Source organism: Felis catus, chromosome E3 (genome assembly GCF_018350175.1).
Source record: "Felis catus isolate Fca126 chromosome E3, F.catus_Fca126_mat1.0, whole genome shotgun sequence".
In the NCBI taxonomy this organism is placed as follows: Eukaryota; Metazoa; Chordata; class Mammalia; order Carnivora; family Felidae; genus Felis; species Felis catus.
The window spans coordinates 9380406-9400266 of NC_058383.1; the positions used below are offsets into that span (position 1 = coordinate 9380406).

Consider the following 19861-nt stretch of genomic DNA (forward strand, 5'->3'; position numbering starts at 1 on the left):
CCCCCAAGTCTCGCGGTATCACGTCCATCTCTGGGTTGTGGTGGAGAAGGACTGCGGGGGATCGATTTCTTCGCGCAGGAAGCGCCGTCAGGGCAGGGTCGTAGCGCGCGAAGCGTTCCGTGCGGCCGGTGGTGGAGCCGCGGTCGCGAGTGGGAGGGAGAGTTCTCACCAGAGCGGTGGAAGAGGTCGAGATTTAGACTGGAAGAGCCTTAGAGGAGCCATTTTACAGGTGGGGCTCCAGACAAAGGCCCTGACAGGGAGACAGGTCGAGGTCGCGCTGCAGGCCCGGCGGAGGGGGTGCGGTCCGGGCCCTAGACCTCAGCCCAAACCACCCAGCCTGCTCCGGGAGGCCGCAGGGCCTCCGAGCTCTGGAAAGCTCTGGAAAAGAAAAGGGGAGAGGAGGTTGAGCCCTGGGGGTGGGGTGGGAGAATGGGGCCCCCTCTCATCAGTCACTTCGATGCACCCCTCCTTCCCCCGGGTCACGTACACGTACTGCCCACCCACCAGTACCCTAGTCCTTGGAGGTGCACAGGACCCTCTGTTAGGGTTCAGAGAGCTTTACAAACACCACCACTGAGAATGGCGGACACAGCACTGCTGGGCGAGGCACCGTTATAGTTTCAGGAAAGCAGCCCCGTGTTGCAGAGGAGAAAACTGGTATCTAGGTGGTAACTTGCATGGTCACCCGATCCCTACTCCTCAGGTCTACCCAGCCATGCTGTGAACACGGCCACATTGTTTCTGCTTTAGGTACGGAGAAACTCGCTTGACACCCAGTTATAAGGGGATTTGTTTGGAGTTTATCCAGACCGGAAGTAAAGCTGTGGTTCTTGCTCACAAGGAACTTATCACTTACATTTATAAGCTGAATTATAGAAGCTTCATTTCCCCCCAACTGTTTCCTGGGTACACAGAGAGTTCCTTGCCCTCAGTCAAGGGGTGGGGGTGGGGGGCAGATAGAGGTGCAGCAGGTTGTTGGTTTAACAAGATCCGCCCATTTTCTTGCGTTTAGGGAGCTGAGTCTAGTGGGAGAGAGGGGCAAATTGCAGGCAGCATGATATGGGCAACACTAGGAGAGTTACGAGGTGCGATGAGAACAGGAGATGCATCCAACCCAGCAACAAGCTGAGACATTCAGGAGGGAGTTAGTGGGACCATTCGACTCCAGAGAAGAGAGAGAGCCTTGCCTGGCTGTGGGGGTGCAAGTGTTTGAGTTGAGGCAGAAGAGTCCAAAGTAAAACCTGGGGCTAGGAAAGCCCAAGTCTACAGATGGTGAATAGATCCTCTCTGTTGGAGTGGGGACCTGCAGACGAGCAGTGTATCTTACCACCAACTGTTCTCTGGTTAATTATTTACCCCTCTATTTTACCACTAGAACCGAGACTACCTTGTGGTCCGGTACATCTCTCATCCCTGAGCCTTTACTGTCCAGCAGACTGAGCATAGATCTCTGAATTTTGGAAGAGTTGAATAGCTTTAGATAAGGCTGAGAAAAGCAGGTTGCAAAACGAATGAACAAACATTGTGCAGGAGCAACGAATGTTAGCTGAGAAGTTTATATTTTATTCCTTAGGCAGCAAGTGTTTATGATGATGCCGCTGGCACTATGGGGGAAGATTGGACTGACCTTAACCTGCCAAGGATTCGGATGGCAAGATCTGGAGGGCAGGGAAATTGTTTGGGAGGCTATCCTAGGAGATGTTAAAGATCTGAGTTACGGTGGCCATAGACATGGAGGGAGTGGGGCCAATGAGGGAGAAGTCTCCAGGGAAAAATTGATTAGTTTGCAGGTTTAAGAAATGAAAGATGGGGGCGCCTGGGTGGTTCAGTCAGTTAAGCATCCAACTCTTGATTTTGGCTCAGGCCGTGATCTCATGGTTCGTGGGATCGAGCCCCACATCGGGCTCTGCGCTGATAGCATGGAGCCCCCTTGGGATTCTCTCTGCCCCTCCCAGTGTGTGTGCACCTTCTCTCTTCCTCTCTCCCTTTCTATATAGATAGATATACACACACACATATATATATATATATATATATATATATATATACACACGTATATATACATATATATATACACATACACACACATATATACATATAGATGTATATATGTACACATATATATACATATATACATATATGTATATATACATATACATGATATATACATAATATATATATATAATTTTTTAAAAAAAGAATGAAAGAAATGATGATCAGACTGAGAAGTATATAAGTACAGAAATGGGATTTGGGGGTTATGTGGAAGGAGAGCTGGCTAGAGAGGCAAAAAATAGCTCCATTTTAGTTGGGTTGAATTAGAAGTGATGGTGATTTGTCCACATAGAAATATCGGTGGACAGGTTGGGAGTTACTCCAACATGAAATGTGGGATTGAAACCCATGAGAGAGGCCAGGGCCAAAGGCATCCCTGTAGAGGGGGGAGAGAGGTGAGGCCCTGAGAAAAATGTGAATCATGGAGTCTCACACTCCTACAACTGGGCTACACCCTCCCTCTCCTTGCCAAGTTGTCTACTCGGGCCATCCCAAGCAACTTGACTGTTAGAAAAGCCAGCCTCACATTCAGTTCATAGCTGCTTCCCTTCAAATCCCAAGATTGCTCATAACAGCATAAACAGCTGCTGTATTAAACGGCGTGTCTCTGCTGTCCTTTGCATGTGTGACTGTTACACTGAACATGCAGGGCCTCGTCCAGAAAGCCTACTGCAGTCCTGAAACAGCTTTGTTGTCGTCCCCATGCTTGCTTTATTTCTTTGCTTGCTCTCGAATCACCCCAGTCATCGAAACAGGCTTTGTGCAATAGCCGTAATGTCCCATTTACATTAGTAGTCAAATCAAGCGAAATCAGTGTCCAAGCCTCTCCTCTTCCTCTCTTAAGCTTGCTTTAGGCTCCCACCCTTGGAGGGGAGAGTGCTTGACTTCTCCATTTCTCCCATCTTGCTTCCTCACACCCCCACCTCCCCTGAAAGACTGTGGCTTCAGACTGCAGTTGTAGGAGTAGAGGTAGGGGCAGGAAAGGTCCCTGTGTCATCTGGTATTAGTATTCTCTGAGCTTGACAGGAGTTTGTAGCTGATTGTCTTCCATGTGGTGCTGGTGTGGGTCTCTAGCTGCAGTTTCTTTGACCTAAGTGGTTATGCCTCAGTCTTGCTTTCAGTTGTTCTTCAGCCTCTGGTTTCTGGAATTCCCTACTACCTGCAGTTGGCCCATTGTGCCTCCAAGTGGTCATCTTGGGCAAAGTCCCTTTATGATGGCTTCTAGCTGGCCTTCTCTCTTGCCCACATTTTATCTATGGGAAACACACATCCTTTGCCCCAAAAAATCCTGGGGTGGAAGTTGGGTGAGCGCAAGGCATTTCAAATGCATCTGACTCTCCTTGCTTTGCTAGCAGCTAGCCAACCTCAGACTTTTCCGGGCTGGGGACCGGCACCTGCCTCTCTGCCTGCACTAGCTTCAAAGGGCATAGGCCAAGCTATTCTAGGGATTTTCTTTCTGGCTTTATGAATTGTTTCAAGAAAGCTCAGGCTTGTGAATTTTGGAATTTAGAAAGATGCTAATGGAGGAGGGGGGAGAACTCTGAGATCCTGAAAGGAGAGAAAGATTAAGTGGGAGAGGATAAAGTCAGAGGATTCCAGGAGAAAGCATGTAGCCTCCCCCCCCCCGCCCCCAACGGAGATTGGCGGGGGGGGGGGGGGCGGGGGGGGGTGCAGTTGGCTGAGAAGGGCTGTTCACACCTAGTGGCCTTAACTTTCCCAGGCAAGAAATAGGAAATGAGAGAATATGCTCCATGGGGACCCCAGGAGGGTTGAGGAGGTTTGGATAACAGTTATAGCAACTGGGAAAATTCTGGGCAAATGAATAGTAAGAAAGGGATTAGTTGACAGCTGTGGAGGCCAAGCTGAATTCTGCAGTGTGTACTTCTGTGTGTCCAAGTCCACATGGTTTCCATAGCCCAGACCCTAGACCAAGGTCACCAATGTACAAGTGGGGCTGCATACACTCCTATCCATACATACACACCTGCGTATTCATATCTTTGAACACAGAAACATGAATCTACAAGGGGGATTTATTTTTATTGTATGGTTTGTATATGATACAGATCTTAAGTGTTCAGTTGACTGTTTTTTACTATTTACACCCTTAATCGCCACCCCCCAACACAATCTATAAAACATTTTCACTATTCCAGAAAGTTCCTTCATGCTCCTTTACATCAGTCCCCCAAGACTGTTGCTTCTGTCACCATAGTTTCATTTTGTTTGTTCTTCATTGTATGTTTTTATATATGATATGCGAATATATTGACCCCCCCCCTGCCCTACCCCTCACGTACACAAGTCATCCACATCCACATATACTGACCGTTTTGTGCCTTACAATAGGCTTAGACCATGGTCATGGGCTATCCTGTCTCTGCTATTAGCTGCTATATATGCTAACCTATATATATGTCGGATACATGTCCCATATGAATATATATATGTGCAGTATATGTGCTAACCTATCTTCAACACTAAAATCATACCTCAAGTGAAGTATTTTTTTTTTCAAAAATTTTTAAGTTTATTTATTTATTTTGAGAGAGAGTGTGAGCAGGGGAGGAGCAGAGAGAGAGGGAGAGAGAAAATCTCAAGCAGACTCTGCACCACCAGCACAGAGCCAGATGCAGGGCTAGAACTCCTGAACCGTGAGATCATGACCTGAGCAGAAACCAAGAGTCGGACATTTAACCCACTGAGCCACCCAGTCTCCCCTCAAGTGAAGTATTTTCAATCTCTCCTTTCAGATCCCTGGAGCTAAAAGAAAAAGTTAGAAAGGTGGTAATCATTCCACCTTGCATGGGAGTTTATTTTTCTCTAGGTGCTCTTGGATGTTTTAAAACAGAACTGTATCGGGATAAATAGCTTTAACTTAGCTGTGGCTCATGTCTGCCAGAAGTCAAAGGACTTGGCTTCCAAGACCCGTTCCGGCCGAACACGTAGGAGGTGGTGGGCCAGCAGCAGCACAGCAGCAAGAAGCACCGGCAAGGAGTTCCCAAGAGCTCCCAAGAGCTGAGAGTCGCCAGCGGTGGCCGATCTGAGTCAGGAGCAGAGCCTTCCGTCTCCCAGGTCAGCCAGAGGTCAGGGAAGTAGGAGCAGTGCCCAGTCCAGAGCCTGGTCAGGGCCGAGGACCCGTGCCAGAGGAGCAGAAAGGGAGGCCTAAGCCTGATCAAGGAGCAGAGGAGAGGCAAGTGCTGGTGGCCGAGTGGGAGGAGAAGAGACCAGATGTCATGGTCACGGCCTTTGGGAGACTATGTTGCAGTTCACCAGCCCCTACCTCTGACGGGTGAATTGCCTGCAAGACCTGTCACTCTCAGGACTACTAGGGTACCTCTCAGGTGTGTAGTGTACCTAGGTGTGGGGACATGGGAGTGAAGGCAAGGTAGAAGGCAAGGGATGGGGATGTGGGCAGCTGGGTCTGGGCCCCTGGCCCATACCTGTTGCTTCCAAAATCCAGAGACTCTGGCCATCGCTAACAGTAGGACCTGGTGCGCCTCTGATTTCGAGACCACTCGGGTAGCCTCCACAACCCCGTGGCGCTATAGCCTGGTGTTATGTGCTGTAGTTTTGTCAAGGGGCAGGCTGTGATTGAGGAAAGGCTATACCAGATCCTTGGGGATCTTGACTCTGCAGCAACACCAAAGGCTCCCTCTACTTACAAACTTGGCTAGCTCCTGCTTCGCTCCTTGGCCTGAGATTCTCTGAATGGTGCTCTGTGTCTACTGGATTTGGAGCTGTCAGAGGCTCCTAGGTGAAATTGAAAGGAGAGAGAGGGTAGGAGTGAAGGAACTTCTGTTTCCTAAGTTCCTGCTCCACACCAGGGCCAGTGCTGGGCAATTTATGTCTGTCGTTTCAACGTCACATTCCTATAGCCTTTCCAGTGTAATCCTGTGTAAACTGCTTCAGTTTATAGGTGATAGTTATATTGTTAAAGCCTGTTCCTGTATTTAAGCCTTGGTCATCCTGACACAGCCTCTGCTTCACACAGAGAACCAGGGCATAGTGGGGTTAGCTGTGGACCCTGAGTCCTATCTGTGCAGCCCTCTGGTTCCTGCTTAGCCCGAGCCAGGAACCCACGGTAAAGCTTATGGGCTGGCTTCTCCAGGAGCATGGAGCATTGCCTCTTCTCCACCGGAAGCCCATCAGTTGTGTCCACCCAGACTGTGTGAGGCCAAGAGTCGACCAAACTCTGTCCTGAAGGTCCTTTGAGAAGCCTGACGTGAGGCCCAGCCTCTGTCGGCGATGCCATCCGCCAGAATGGAAGTCCTTGTGTACCCAAAGGATCTGGCACGGCCTTTCCTCAAGCACAGGGAGGCAAGAAGGGCTGGGTCTGGCTAGTTTCCAGCTTCATCTCAGGCTGTGTCAACCCCTAATGAAACATCCCTTCCTAACTGGCAGTTTTCCCCGAATATAGACCTTGTGTCCTCACTGGAGTGGAGTTTACCAGCCCAATTGCGTCCAGACAGCTCTGGGCCGACAGAGCTGCACACACACCTGGTTCGGAGAGAGGCCAGGCCTTTACAGTGAAGGGTGAAGAACTTCCCTACTGGTGGGTGTGTAATGTGCAAGTGTTTTGGGGTGGCTCTGCTTGCCACCCACAAAGCCATGTGGGTTTCCCAAACTGGCCAATTCACAGGAAGATTGGTCTCTCTGACCCCCTGAAGCCAGCTTCCTCTGGCCACTCTTCCCACCTGCCTGCCCCGTTCCCCTGCAAAACCCATCACACTGACCCCCACCCCCAAAGTCTCAAAAAGAGCCTATCTCTATCTCTGCTGAAAGAGTCCACGGGGGGATGTCCTAAGCTTGCCATTTTGGCACTAGTGTTTTGAACAGGCCATTAGGAAAAGGATGCTTGATAGAAATAATCATAGTCAATGCTGCTAGGATAAACATCTGACTGAGGGATCAAACCTTTATTGTAAAAATCACACAGAAAAAAAAGGCTTGATCTTGGGGAAACTAATTTTGGCTAAACAAAATTGAAAAAAAATCAGAATTAGTTAACTATGAAATGAAATCAAGGAATTCAGTCCGCTTTAGTGGAACTCACAAAGGAAAATACTTTTGGCGAAAACTTGCCAATATTAGTTTAATGGTCTGTGTAAAAGCTCAAAATGTCAAAATATTCTCAGGGCCCAGCAGCCGAGCCAAGAGCATTGTCAACCTTGTAGAGGTGGGAGCAGCACTAAAAGAAGTGGAAAGCCTTCCACCTGCCCGGGCTAGCAGTGCCCATGATCTTAGCTCACAGGGCTGCGTCCTCTTTCAGAACTGTGCCGTTGAGGGGCAGGGGTGATAGTGCCAGTTGGTTAAGCGTTTGACTTCAGCTCAGGTCACAATCTCCTGGTTCGTGAGTTAGTTCTACATCTGGCTCTCTGCTGTCAGCACAGAGCCCGCTTTGGACCCTCTGTTCCCCTGTCTCTCTCTGCCCCTCCCCTGCTCATGCTCTCCTCTCTCAAAAATAAACATTAAAAAACCCCACAAAACTGTGCTGTTAGGTTCAGGAGCCGTTCTTATCCGTCTCATACTTTATCAGCGGATGAGGGCAGTTCTTGCTTGACCAGGGAGAGTTCTCCCTTGGGGAAGGAGAGAACTCTGGAGGGGTTGATCCCTGGGGCTGGGTTTTCACCTGGATGCCACTAGTAAACCCGGGCTTTCAGAGGCAGAGGATCTGGGATGTGACGGGGGTGGGAGTGGGGAGGTCCTTAGGCGCATCTGTGTGGCCTCAAGTCAAGATGGCCCCATTGACGAAGGCAGGAATGGTGACTATTCATCCAACGTGTGCTTATTGAGCACCCTTCACCAAAAATCGTGGGCACTGGGTGAGGATACAGTGAACAAAAGGGCAAGGTCCCTGCCCTTTGTTGTATGTGTGCCCCGCACATTCCCAGAGGATAAGATTGGTGGTAAAGCAAGCAAACTGATGAGTGCATTGTGTCAAATGGTGGCAGTGAGGTGAAGACAAAGACACCCATAGTTTGAAAAGATGGCCCTGAGTGTCATGTAAAGATGAGATCATAGGGAGAAAGCAAGAAGCCAGAAGCTCAGTCGGGAAGTATGGCATCACCAGGAGAGAGATGATAGTACCCTGGTGTAGAAGGTTAGCTCTGGAGCTGGAGCAAAGTGGATGGGTTTGAAATATGTTTAAGTACTAGAGCTGATAGATTGGATGTGAGGGGCCGGGGGAAAGAGGGATTCGGGGTATGGACTTGAATAGCTAGGTGGATAATGGTGCTGTCTTTTGAGGCTGAGGAAACTAAAAGAGAGGCATTGGAGGTATGGGCACGTGTGAATTAAAAGTTGTTTTGGCCATGTTATGTTTGAGAGGCCCAATGAGGCATCCAGGTGGGTCGAGCTCAATGGAGAGGTCAAGCAGGACTACGATTCGGGACTCATTGGTTTATAAATGGTATTCAAATCACTTAGACTCTAGATCTTTTTTTTTCTTTAGTTGCTTTTTTAACATTTATTTTATTAAAAAAAATTTTTTTTTAACGTTTATTTATATTTGAGACAGAGAGAGACAGAGCATGAACGGGGGAGGGTCAGAGAGAGAGGGAGACACAATCCGAAACAGGCTCTGAGCGGTCAGCACAGAGCCTGACGCGAGGCTCGAACTCACAGACCGCGAGATCATGACCTGAGCCGAAGTCGGACGCTCAACCGACTGAGCCACCCAGGCGCCCCTTTTAACATTTATTTTAAAGAGACAGAGACAGCATGAGTGGGGGAGGGGCAGAGAGAGGGAGACACATAATCCAAAGCAGGCTCCAGGCTCTGAGCTGTTAACACAGAGCCCGACATGGGACTCAAACCCATGGACCGTGAGATCATGACCTGAGCCAAAGTCAGACATTTAACCGACTGAACCCCCAGGCGCCCCTAGGCTCTAGATCTTCTAGTAGTGGTTCTCAAGTAGCAGTGACTTGCCCTCTTCTTTCAGGGGACATTTGGCAACATCCAGAAACAGTTTGGGTTGTTCACAACTGGGTGGGGAGGGCTTTGCTACTGGCATCTACGGGGTGGAGGCCAGGGATGCTGCTAAACATCCTGCAATGCACAGGGCAGCCCCCCACAGCACAGACTTATCTGGCCTCGAATGTCAATGTCAATGGTGCTGAGGTTGAGAGCCCTGTCCTACAGAGAGTGTAGACAGAGAAGGAAAGAGATGACTGCCTAAGGACTTTTTTTTTTAAATGTATCTTTAAAAAAATTTTTTTTTAATGTTTTGAGAGAGAGAGACAGAGCGTGAGCCAGGGAGGTCAGAGAAAGAGGGAGACACAGAATCCAAAGCAGGCTCCAGGATATAAGCTGTCAGCACAGAGCCTGACGCGGGGCTCCAACTTGTGAACCGTGAGATCATGACCGGATGTATCTAAATATCTTTTTATTTTCATTTGGTTTCTCCCCTACTTGTGCTCTCTCTCTTAAACAGAGAGAGAGGGAGAGAGAGAGGGAGAGAGAGAGAGAGAGAGAGAGAGAGAGAGAGAGAGAGAGAATCCCAAGCAGGCTCCTCAGTGTCAAGTGCAGAGCCCAGTGAGGGGTTCCAGCTCCTGAGCTGTGAGATCATGGTGACCTGAGCAGAAACCAGGAGTTGAATACTTAACTGACTGAGCCACCCAGGAGCCCCATGGACTTTCTTAACATGAGGAGGTAGAGCCTTCCACCCAGAAGACGAAGTAGCAACAAACAGTGGGAGAAGAGAAGCCTGGGGAGTGGAGTGTTCTGAGAGTAGAGAGTATTGGGAGGGAGGGGTGCTGAACTGGGTTAAGTGCTAAGAGGCTCCATCCTTTGAGCCCAGGGAGAAGTGATTAATGGCGGAGGCGAGGGGGACATTGTTGATGACCTTGATAAGAACAATTCCTACGGTTCGATGGGCTCCAGGGGAGAAGATTGTATTTCTTCCCTGTTCAGAATGTCTCACATGTGTAATTTCACTAATCCACACACAATAGGGAGGTGCTTTTATCTTGGTTTTTACAGAAGTGGCAATATTACTTTTTTTTTTTTTAATTTTTTTTTCAACGTTTATTTATTTTTGGGACAGAGAGAGACAGAGCATGAACGGGCGAGGGGCAGAGAGAGAGGGAGACACAGAATCGGAAACAGGCTCCAGGCTCTGAGCCATCAGCCCAGAGCCCGACGCGGGGCTCGAACTCACGGACCGTAAGATCGTGACCTGGCTGAAGTCGGACGCTTAACCGACTGCGCCACCCAGGCACCCCAGAAGTGGCAATATTACTAATAGCCCTGTTTTATAGAGGTAGAAACTGAGGCGCAGAGAGACTAATTACTCCCCCCCCCCCCCCCCCCCCCCCCCCCCCCCGATCAGGCAGCCGACAGTAAGCGGCACAGCCAGGATTTGGACCTAGAGAGTCTGGAAGCGAGGAAGTGGAGGGAGTGAGATGTCTCTCTGTAGAGAACAGAGATGGGTACCGAGGATGTTTGCCTGCTGATAGGAATGATCCATGTGGAGGCTGAAATTGGTGATGTTGGAGGGGAGGCTGAGAACCAAAGTCTGACTTAGTGGGAAGGATCCAGGGCCCATAGTGAGGGGGGTGGCCTTTCCCAAGAGCATTCTACTGGTTACTCTGAAGTGGGTCCTAACTGTCCTGAGCAAGATTATCCCTAGGCTCAACTTCTCTCCCACATGCCCCCTGCTGGCCGCCAGAGGCCTGCTGGCTAACTCTTTGTAGCCCCCACCCCTGCTAAAAGGTAGCCTCCCTGTAGAAGTGGCTTCACAGGCCCAACCTTTCCCCCTCCATGTTCTTGGGGCACAAGAGCCCAGCCCAGCCCGGGCAGGCAGTTCTGTCAGTACACATCAGTGATTCTCCACCCAACTTTGGCCTCCGTGATCTTTGTCCTCAGCCTACAAGGCCCCTCCGCAGGGTCATGGCTTATCACTCTCTACCTGCTGTCACACCAGCCTCCTTTGGACTCTGTCAAGTACTGAATGTTCTTCCCTTCCTCACCCTCTCTCCCTTCTCTGCCTGGCTAAGTCTTGCATAGCCACCTGGTTCAGCCTAGCAGTCGCATCTCAGCCCTTTCTGTCTGCTCCAGCCAGATGAGGCCCTCCTGTTAGCTTGTCCTCCAACACTGGATGCTGACTCTTGTAGTGCTTTTCCTGTTTATAATGTGGTTTTTGGCTCCATGTCTGTATTCCATGCTAGGCTGTAACCTTCATGAGGGTAGTCTGTTTCACCAGTTATTTCCAGTGCCTGGTATACAGTAGGTGCTCAGTAATGAAATGAAAGAAGAAAGGAATCGGTGACTGTATTACAGCCTACTGTGTATTTCTCTGGCTCAGATGCGCTGTGTACAATACTTGATTCTCTGTGATGCACATGTTACTACAAATTTTTGAAGCTCTCCGGATCACCTTCATGATTATTTTCATCTTTGTTTGAAGGTGTGTTAAAGAGTTTAATCCACTATCTTTGGCCATTCATTTAAAATGGAAAGAAGGGGGCGCCTGGGTGGCGCGGTCGGTTAAGCGTCAGGCTTTGGCTCAGGTCATGATCTCGCAGTTCGTGAGTTCGAGCCCCACCTCGGGCTCTGTGCTGACAGCTCAGAGCCTGGAGCCTGCTTTCGTTTCTGTGTCTCCCTCTCTCTGCCCCTCCCCAGCTTGCACTCTCTCTCTTAAAAATAAACATTAAAAATTAAAATATATAGGGGTGCCTGGGTGGCTCAGTCGGTTAGGCGGCCGACTTCGGCTCAGGTCACGATCTCGCGGTCCGTGAGTTCGAGCCCCGCGTCGGGCTCTGTGCTGACAGCTCAGAGCCCGGAGCCTGTTTCGGATTCTGTGTCTCCCTCTCTCTGACCCTTTCCCGTTCATGCTCTGTCTCTCTCTGTCTCAAAAATAAATAAACGTTAAAAAAAAATTAAAAAATATATATATAAAAAATAAAATGGAAAGAGGCACTAGTCCACTAGGCTCCATGCCGAGCATTGATCTTGCTTAAGGTTCTGTCTTCCCCTCCCTCCCCCCCTCTTTCTCCCTCCCTCTCCCTCTCTCCCCTGCTCGCTCTTGCGCTTTTTCTCACTCTAAAGTAAATAAATAAAATAAACAGGTACTAAGCTTATACATTGTTGATTCTTCCCAGTAGGATGGCTGGTTTGGTTTTGTGTGAACCAACAGAGCTTTACAACATCTTGAATCAGGTCACAAAACTGTCGCGACTGACTGAACCCAACTATCTCTGCCTATTGGGTAAGTGCTTTAAAAATACGATTTTTGGTGAATCAACAAATCTATGGGGATGAGGGAATAAATGACTTTAGAAAACCTTTAGATTCCTTCGACATAGCTTACAATGATGCTACTAATTGTCACATGACTTGGAAATCATTCCAGGTTAGGTCTAGAAGTTCTTGGAAGACCTGTGTTCTTGTCAAGTGAAACATTTCAAACATCCAGCAAATACATAGTGATGCTGATAAATGCCCATGTACCCACCATCAGATTCAGCGTACATAACGTTACACATAGATGTACCCCTCTATCGTACCCCATCCTGATCCCATCGCTTCTCCTCCCCAAAGATGATCGGTTCTGTATTTTTACATTTTTACTATATATGCAGGCATCCTGAAATAACGTGTGGCTTGATCATTTATACAAATTGTACCGTAATGTACAATCATTCTGCAGCTTGCTTTTTCTTAGAATTTTTGAGATCTGCCCCACCCCCCCGCCCCATGTCTAAATGTGAAGATCTGTTTTAACTGTCAGGGTAGCGCCCATAGCTAATCAGTCGTGATGTGTTGCTTGCGTTGTGTTTCTATTGATGAACAGTGCCTTGTGCGACTCTTATTCACGGGCAAGAATGTCTTCAGGGTATCTAACTAGAAATGGAATTGACAAGTTGCAGATTCTGCTTTCACTACATTATTGTCAAATTGCCTCCAAAAAGATGATCATTTTGCATTCCCATCATCAGTGTAAGACCCATACCTATCGACACCTTTTGTCAGCCTGGAAAATTTTTGCATTCTGATTGGTGTGAACTTGTGATTTTTTTTTCTCCCCCAATTAAAAAAATCACAATAAAATACACATAACATAAAATGTGCTGTTTTGGCCACTTTTAATTGTACAGTTCAGTGTGTCAAATACGTTCATAATGTTGCACGGTATTATGCACACCACCATCCATCTCCATAACTCCTCATCCTGTAAACTCTAAAACTTACACCCATTGAACACTAACTCCCCATCCCTCCCATCCCTAATCCCCTGGAAATCCCCATTCTCCTTTCTGCCTCTGTGATTTTTAAAAAAAATTTTTGAATGTTTTTTAAAATTTATTTTTGAAGGAGAGAGAGAGACAGAGCATGAGTAGGGGAAGAACAGAGAGAGAGGGAGACACAGAATCCGAAGCCAGGCTCCAGGCTCTGAGCTGTCAGCACAGAGCCCGATGCGGGGGTTGAACCCACAAACTGTGAGATCATGACCTGAGCCGAAGTCGGACGCTTAACCGACTGAGCCACCCAGGTGCCCCATGTGCCTCTATGATTTTTGACCATTGCAGGTCATGTAAGTGGAACCATACAGTATTTGTGTTTTGCAACTGGCTTATTTCACTGAGCATCATCGCATCATCCAGGTTCTTCATGTTGTAGCATATTGCAGAATTTTCCTAAGGCTGAATAATATTCTGTTGTATGTATATACCACATTTTGCTTATCCATTTATTTGTCAACAGACATTTGGGTTGCCTGCATGTTTTAGCTATCGTGAATGATGATGATCATGGGTGTACAAATATTTCTGAGCCCCTGCTTTTATTTATTTTGGGTATATAAACCAGAAATGGAATTGTTGCATCATGTGGTGATTCTATTTTTAATTTTTTGAGAAATTGCCCCATTGTTTTCCACAGCAGCTGCGTCATTTTACACGAACACAAGGGTTCACAAATTTCTAATTCTTCCATGTCATTGTCAACACTTGTTATTTTCTGGTTTTTTTGGGGGGGGTTAGTAATCATTCTAAGAGGAGGGAGATAGAATCTCCATATAATTCTGATTTGCATTTCCCTAATGATTAGTGATGTTGAGCATCTTTTCCATGCACTTATTGGCCATTTGTATATCTTCTTTGGAGAAATATGGGATCGAGTCCTTTGCCCGTTTTTGAATCAGTTTTTCTTTTTTACCTTTGAGTTTTATCAGTTATCTACATATTCTGGATATTAATACCTTATCAAATTTAACGGTCATGAAGTTCAGTTTGCCTAATTCTTTTTCATTTGTTGCCCATGCCTTTGGTGTCCTATCCAGGAAATCATTGCCGAATCCAATGTCATGAAGATTTGCCCTATGTTTTCTTCTTCAAGTTTATACTTCTGGTCTTACATTTAGGTCTTTGATCCATTTTGAGTTAATTTGTGTATGTAGTGTTAGATAAAGGTCCAACTTCACTCTTTTGCATGAGGATATCCAATTTTCCCAGCACCATTGTTTGAAAAGACTGTCCCATTCTTAGTCTCTTGAGATTCTGTACGAATTTTAGGATGTGTCTTCCTTCCTTCCTTCCTTCCTTCCATCCATCCATCCATCCATCCATCCATGTTTATTTATTTTGGGGGGGTGGGAGGGGATTGGGAAGATATAGTGCAGAGCCCGATATGGGGCTTGATCTCATGAATCCTGAAACCGTGACCTGAGCCAAAATCAGTCGGCCACTTAACTAACTGAGCCACCCAGGCACCCTGGGTTTTTTTCTTTCTATAAAAAAAATCATTGGGAGTTAGATAGATAGTGCATTGAATCTATAGATTGTTTTGAAATTTTGTTTTGTATAGTATTGACATCTTAACAACATTGTTTCCCAGTTCATGAACATGGAGTGTTTTTCCACTAATTTGTCCTTTAATTTCTTTCAGCAACATTTTGTAGTTTTCCACGTACAAGTCTTTTGCTTCTTTGGTTAAATTAAGTATTTTATTCCTTTTGACATAATTGAAAATGGAATTATTAATTTCTTTGTCAGGTCGTTTATTGTGAGTGTATAGAAACACAACTGATTTTTGTGTGTTAACTTTATATCCAGTAGCTGTGATGAATTCATTTGTTAGTTCTAACAGGTTTTTTTGTTTGTTTGTTTTGGTTTTTTTGGTCAGATCTTCAGGGTTTTTCAAATTTCATTGAACTTTACAGTACAAAGAATATATTTTAATGTATGGAATTTTTAGAAGTTTATTTTTTTTTTAGTAATTTCTGCAGTCACCATGGGTCTCAAATTGATGAACCCCAGATCAAGAGTCACTTGCTCCTCCAACTGAGCCAGCCAGGTGCCCTTTAGGGTTTTTTTGTTTTGTTTTGCTTTTTTTTGTTTTTTGTTTTTTGTTTTGTTTTTACACATATGAGATGCTATCATCTGCAAACTGAGCTGATTTTGCTTCTTCCTTTACAATTTAGATGCCCTCTATTTCCTTTTCTTGCCTAATTGCTCTGGCTAGGGCTTCTAGTACTTTGTTGAATAAAAGTGGTGAAAGTCCACATCCTTGTGTTTTTCCTGACCTAGAGGAAATGTCTTTAGTCTTTCACCATTGAATATGACATTTGCTCCATTTTTTTTTATTAAAGTTTATTTATTTTTGAGACCGAGAGAGACAGAGCATGAACGGGGGAGGGGCAGAGAGAGAGGGAGACACAGAATTGGAAGCAGGCTCCAGGCTCTGAGTCATCAGCCCAGAGCCTGACGCGGGGCTCGAACTCATGGACCACGAGATCGTGACCTGAGCTGAAGTCAGATGCTTAACTGACTGAGCCACCCAGGCGCCCCTGTTTTTTTTTTTTTTAACATGTGGTTTTAGTATGTTGAGGTAGTTTCTTTTTATTCCTGGTTTGTTGCACGTCTTTCTTATGAGACTGTACCACATTTTGTCAAATGCTTTTTCTCATTGGTTGGAATGATCATGTGGTTTCTTTCTTTCATTCTGTTGATGTGGTATATTACATTGACATTTTGGTGTGTTGAATTGTCCTTACATTTCACAAATAAATCCCACTTGTTTATGGTATGTAATCCTTTTAATATGCGGCTAATATTTTTTTGGAGAATTTTTGCATCAGTGTTCATACTGGCCTGTAGGTTTTTTGTTTCTCTGTTTTTCTTGTAGTTTCTTTTGCTTTGGTATCAGGGTAACATTGGCTTCATAGAATGACTTAGGAAGTGTTCTTTCCTCTTCAATTTTTTTTGAAAAGTGAGAAGTATTGGGATTAATTCTTCTTTACATATTCACCAGTGAATGCATCAGGTCCAGGGCTGATTTTTCTTTATTAAATAAATTATATTTTAAATCTTTTTTTTTTTAGTTTATTTTTGAGAGAGAGAGAGAGAGCATGCAAGCACAAGTGGAAGAGGGACAGAGAGAAGGAGAGACAGAATCTCAAGCAGGCTCCATGCCATCAGCACAGAGCCCAATGTGAGGCTCGAACTCACAAACCATGAGACCATGACCTGAGCTGAAACCAAGAGTTGGACGCTCAACTGTCTATACCACCCAGGAACTCTAAATCAATATTTTAATAAACACATGAAATTCTTCTCTATGGGGATGAATAGATCTCTAGGTCAGGGATTTCAAAAGGTTTATCATCATCTTTCAAGACAATACACTGAATTCTGAAGTGTTAGATTGGTAAGAAGCAATGGATGAGATCTTTTCTGGGATCTGCTTTTGGTCAGAAATGGGAAAGACCCTTCAGAGTGGTGGACTTGGGGAGAGTACAGACCAGGGAAAAGCCTCAGTGCATGTACTGTACCTGGCTTATAATTCTGCTTTGGGCCAACTCTACTAGTACAAGAATATACATGTGAATTATAATAATATTGAATGTAGTTTAAACTCTTTTCTATGAATATATATCCTGTATAGATCCAGCCTGATAATTAGAGTGGTTGAGTGGTCTATGCAATGCTTCTTCTTCTTCTTTTTTTTTTTTTTTTGTCAGGAGAGTTTTAAATTTTTTTAGAGAGCACAAGCAGGGAATAAGGAAAGGGGGAAATGGAACCTAAACTGAGCATGGAACCTGATGCCACACTTGATCCCATGACCCTGGCATCATGACCTGAGCGGAAATCAAGAGTCAGATGCTTGAGTGCCTGGGTTGGTCAAGCGTCCAACTTTGGCTCAGGTCATGATCTCATGGTTTGTGAGTTTGAGCCCCACATTGGGCTCTCTGTTGTCAGCACAGAGACCGCTTTGATCCTCTGTCTCCCCCCACCCCCATCCCTCCCCCTCTGGTTTTCTGTCTCTCTCCCCCCGATTCCTCCCCCTCTGATTTTTTGTCTCTCTCAGAAAGACCCTCCCCCCTACCCCCATCAAAATAAATAAAAACAAAAAAAAAAAAAAGAGAGAGATGCTCAACCAACTGAGCCACCCAGGAGATTTTTGATCATTGATTCAATCTCCTTACTGGTTATAGGTCTACTCAGATTTTTTCCTTCTTTGTGATTTGGTCTTGGTAGGTTTGTGTTTCTAGGCATCTGTCAGTTTCATTTAGGTTATTTAATTTTTTGGCATATAATTGTTGATAGTACTCTTTTACAATCTTTATTTCTGTAGACTTGGTAGTAATGTCCCTACCTTGATTTCTGACTTTAGTAATTTGGATCTTCTCTCTCTTTTTCTTCTTAGTCCATCTAGCTAAAGGTTTGTTGATTTTTATTTTTCAAAGAGCCAACTCTTGGCTTCATGGATTATTTTTTTTTAAGTCATTGTCATCTGGGACACGTGATGAGGTCTGTGCTGATTTAAATTTGTATCTGCACATATATGCACAATAGTCCCCAAAGCTAAAGACCACATGATTGTAGAAATTAAAAAAAAATAAAATGGCCCTTCTTGGAAGATTAGAGCAACACATCCAATCCTCTTGGTTTGTTCATTTTTAATTTTTTAAATGTTTGTTTATTGGGGGGGGGGGTGCACAGCACCAGTAGGGGAGGGGCAGAGAGAGAGAGGAGAGAGAGAATCCCAGGCAGGTTCCATGCTGTCAGCACAGAGCCCGATGTGGGGCTCGAACTCACGAAACCATGAGATCATGACCTGAGCTGAGATCAAGATCTGCTTAACCAACTGAGCACCCCCAGGCGTCTCCCAGTCCTCTTGTTAAGAAGCTATAACCGAACCCAGTTTGTCTGCCCGCCATGGCACAGCAAAGGCAATCCTACAGCGAGGAAAGGGTTTGAGAACAGCCAAATGACAGGAGGGCGAGCCTCAAATCTGCCTTCCTGAAGGGGAAGAGAACAAGTGTTTGATAATCCTAGGGGTTGGGATTTCATACGTATCGATGAAAAGGATGGGGAGACTTAAGACTGTTTATGAGAAAAGGTGGAGCATTCATATCACACAAATGTATGTTAACATATATCTCATGTTCACTTTACAGTGGACACAGCATTAAAATGAGACGAAATTCAGGAGGTCGTCTTAGGGCAGAGAGAAGGGGCTCTGTGCATGCTCTGAGAGCGGGATGGGTTTTGGGCTCTTATTTCCAGTCAGGAATGCAGGGCTTTGTATGTTCATTGGCTGGAACCCTATCAGTGACCTTGAGTCTAGGCTTCTGCAGAGACAGGAGTGGATTTGTTAGTGAGGTCTGGAAAAAAAAGCCATAGCTGATTAGGGAGAAACGGGTCTCTGAAAAACAAGCTTTAAATTTCCTGTTAGTTTCGGGGTGCCCGGGTGGCTCAATTGGTCAAGCGACCAACTTTGGCTCAGGTCAGGATCTCACAGTTTGTGGGTCCAAGCCCCGCATCAGGCTCTGCACTGACAGCTTGGAGCCTGAAGCCTACTTCCTTTCTCTCTGCCCTTCCCTCTGCTTGCAGTCTGCCTCTCTCTCTCAAAAGTTGATAAACAGTAAAAAAAAAAAATTTTTTTTTAAATTTCCTGTTAGTTTCAACCTCATTAACCCTATGGAGCATGGTTTCAAAGCTTTATCAAAAAACTGTAGCTTTGAGGTGCCTAACTGGTTCAGTTGGAACAGCATGTAACTCTTGATCTCAGGGTCATGAGTTCAAGCCCCACATAGGGTGTAGAGAACACATAAATGAATAAATGAATAAATACTTTAAATGTCTTTTTTTTCCCTGAGAGAATGTGTGAGCAGAGGAGAGGGACAGAGGGGGAGAGAGAGAATCTTAAACAGGCTCCATGCTCAGTGCAGAGCCCACTGCAGGGTTCAATCCCAAGAACCTGAGATCATAATCTGAGTTGATATCAAGAGCCAGATGCTCAACTGACTGAGCCACCCAGGTACCCCACAAATATTTTTTTTTCAGAGCTACTTTTTTCCTTTGTTTAAGATTATTTACTTTATTTACTTTATATTTTATTTTATTTTATTTTATTTTATTTTATTTTATTTTATTTTATTTTATTTTATTTTAAGTTTTTTTTAATGTTTTATTTATTTTTGAGACAGGGAGAGACAGAGCATGAACAGGGGAGGGTCAGAGAGAGGGAGACACAGAATCCGAAACAGGCTCCAGGGTCTGAGCTGTCAGCACAGAGCCTGACGCGGGGCTCGAACTCACAGACCGAGAGATCATGACCTGAGCCAAAGTCGGTTGCTCAACTGACTGAGCCACCCAGGTGCCCCAAAATTATTTACTTTTTGAGAGAGTCAGCATGTGAGTGGGGGAGGGTCAGAGAGCAAGGTTGAGAGAGAAACCCAAGCAGGCTTTGCATTATCAGCGCAGAGTCCGACACAGGACTCGAACCCATGAACTGTGAGATCATGACCGGAGCCAAAATCAAGAGTTGGACACCTAACTGACTGAGCTACTCAGGA

The 19861-nt window shown here is 45.7% G+C and overlaps 1 protein-coding gene across 5 annotated transcripts in view; it reads left to right on the forward strand.

Annotated features, from left to right (window-relative positions):
• The window catches only part of STYXL1 (serine/threonine/tyrosine interacting like 1), a 73242-nt gene that overhangs the window by 728 nt on the left and 52653 nt on the right, over nucleotides 1-19861 (forward strand). For 2 of the 5 annotated variants that reach the window (XM_006942027.5, XM_023246750.2), the window contains one exon: nucleotides 12162-12268. In XM_006942027.5, the coding sequence (XP_006942089.2) occupies nucleotides 12166-12268 (103 nt within the window). In that variant the 5' untranslated portion in view covers nucleotides 12162-12165. Of the gene's footprint in view, nucleotides 1-52; nucleotides 230-12161; nucleotides 12269-19861 lie in introns of those variants that run through there. The other 3 variants (XM_006942026.5, XM_003998542.6, XM_045047795.1) reach the window with 3 other exon arrangements.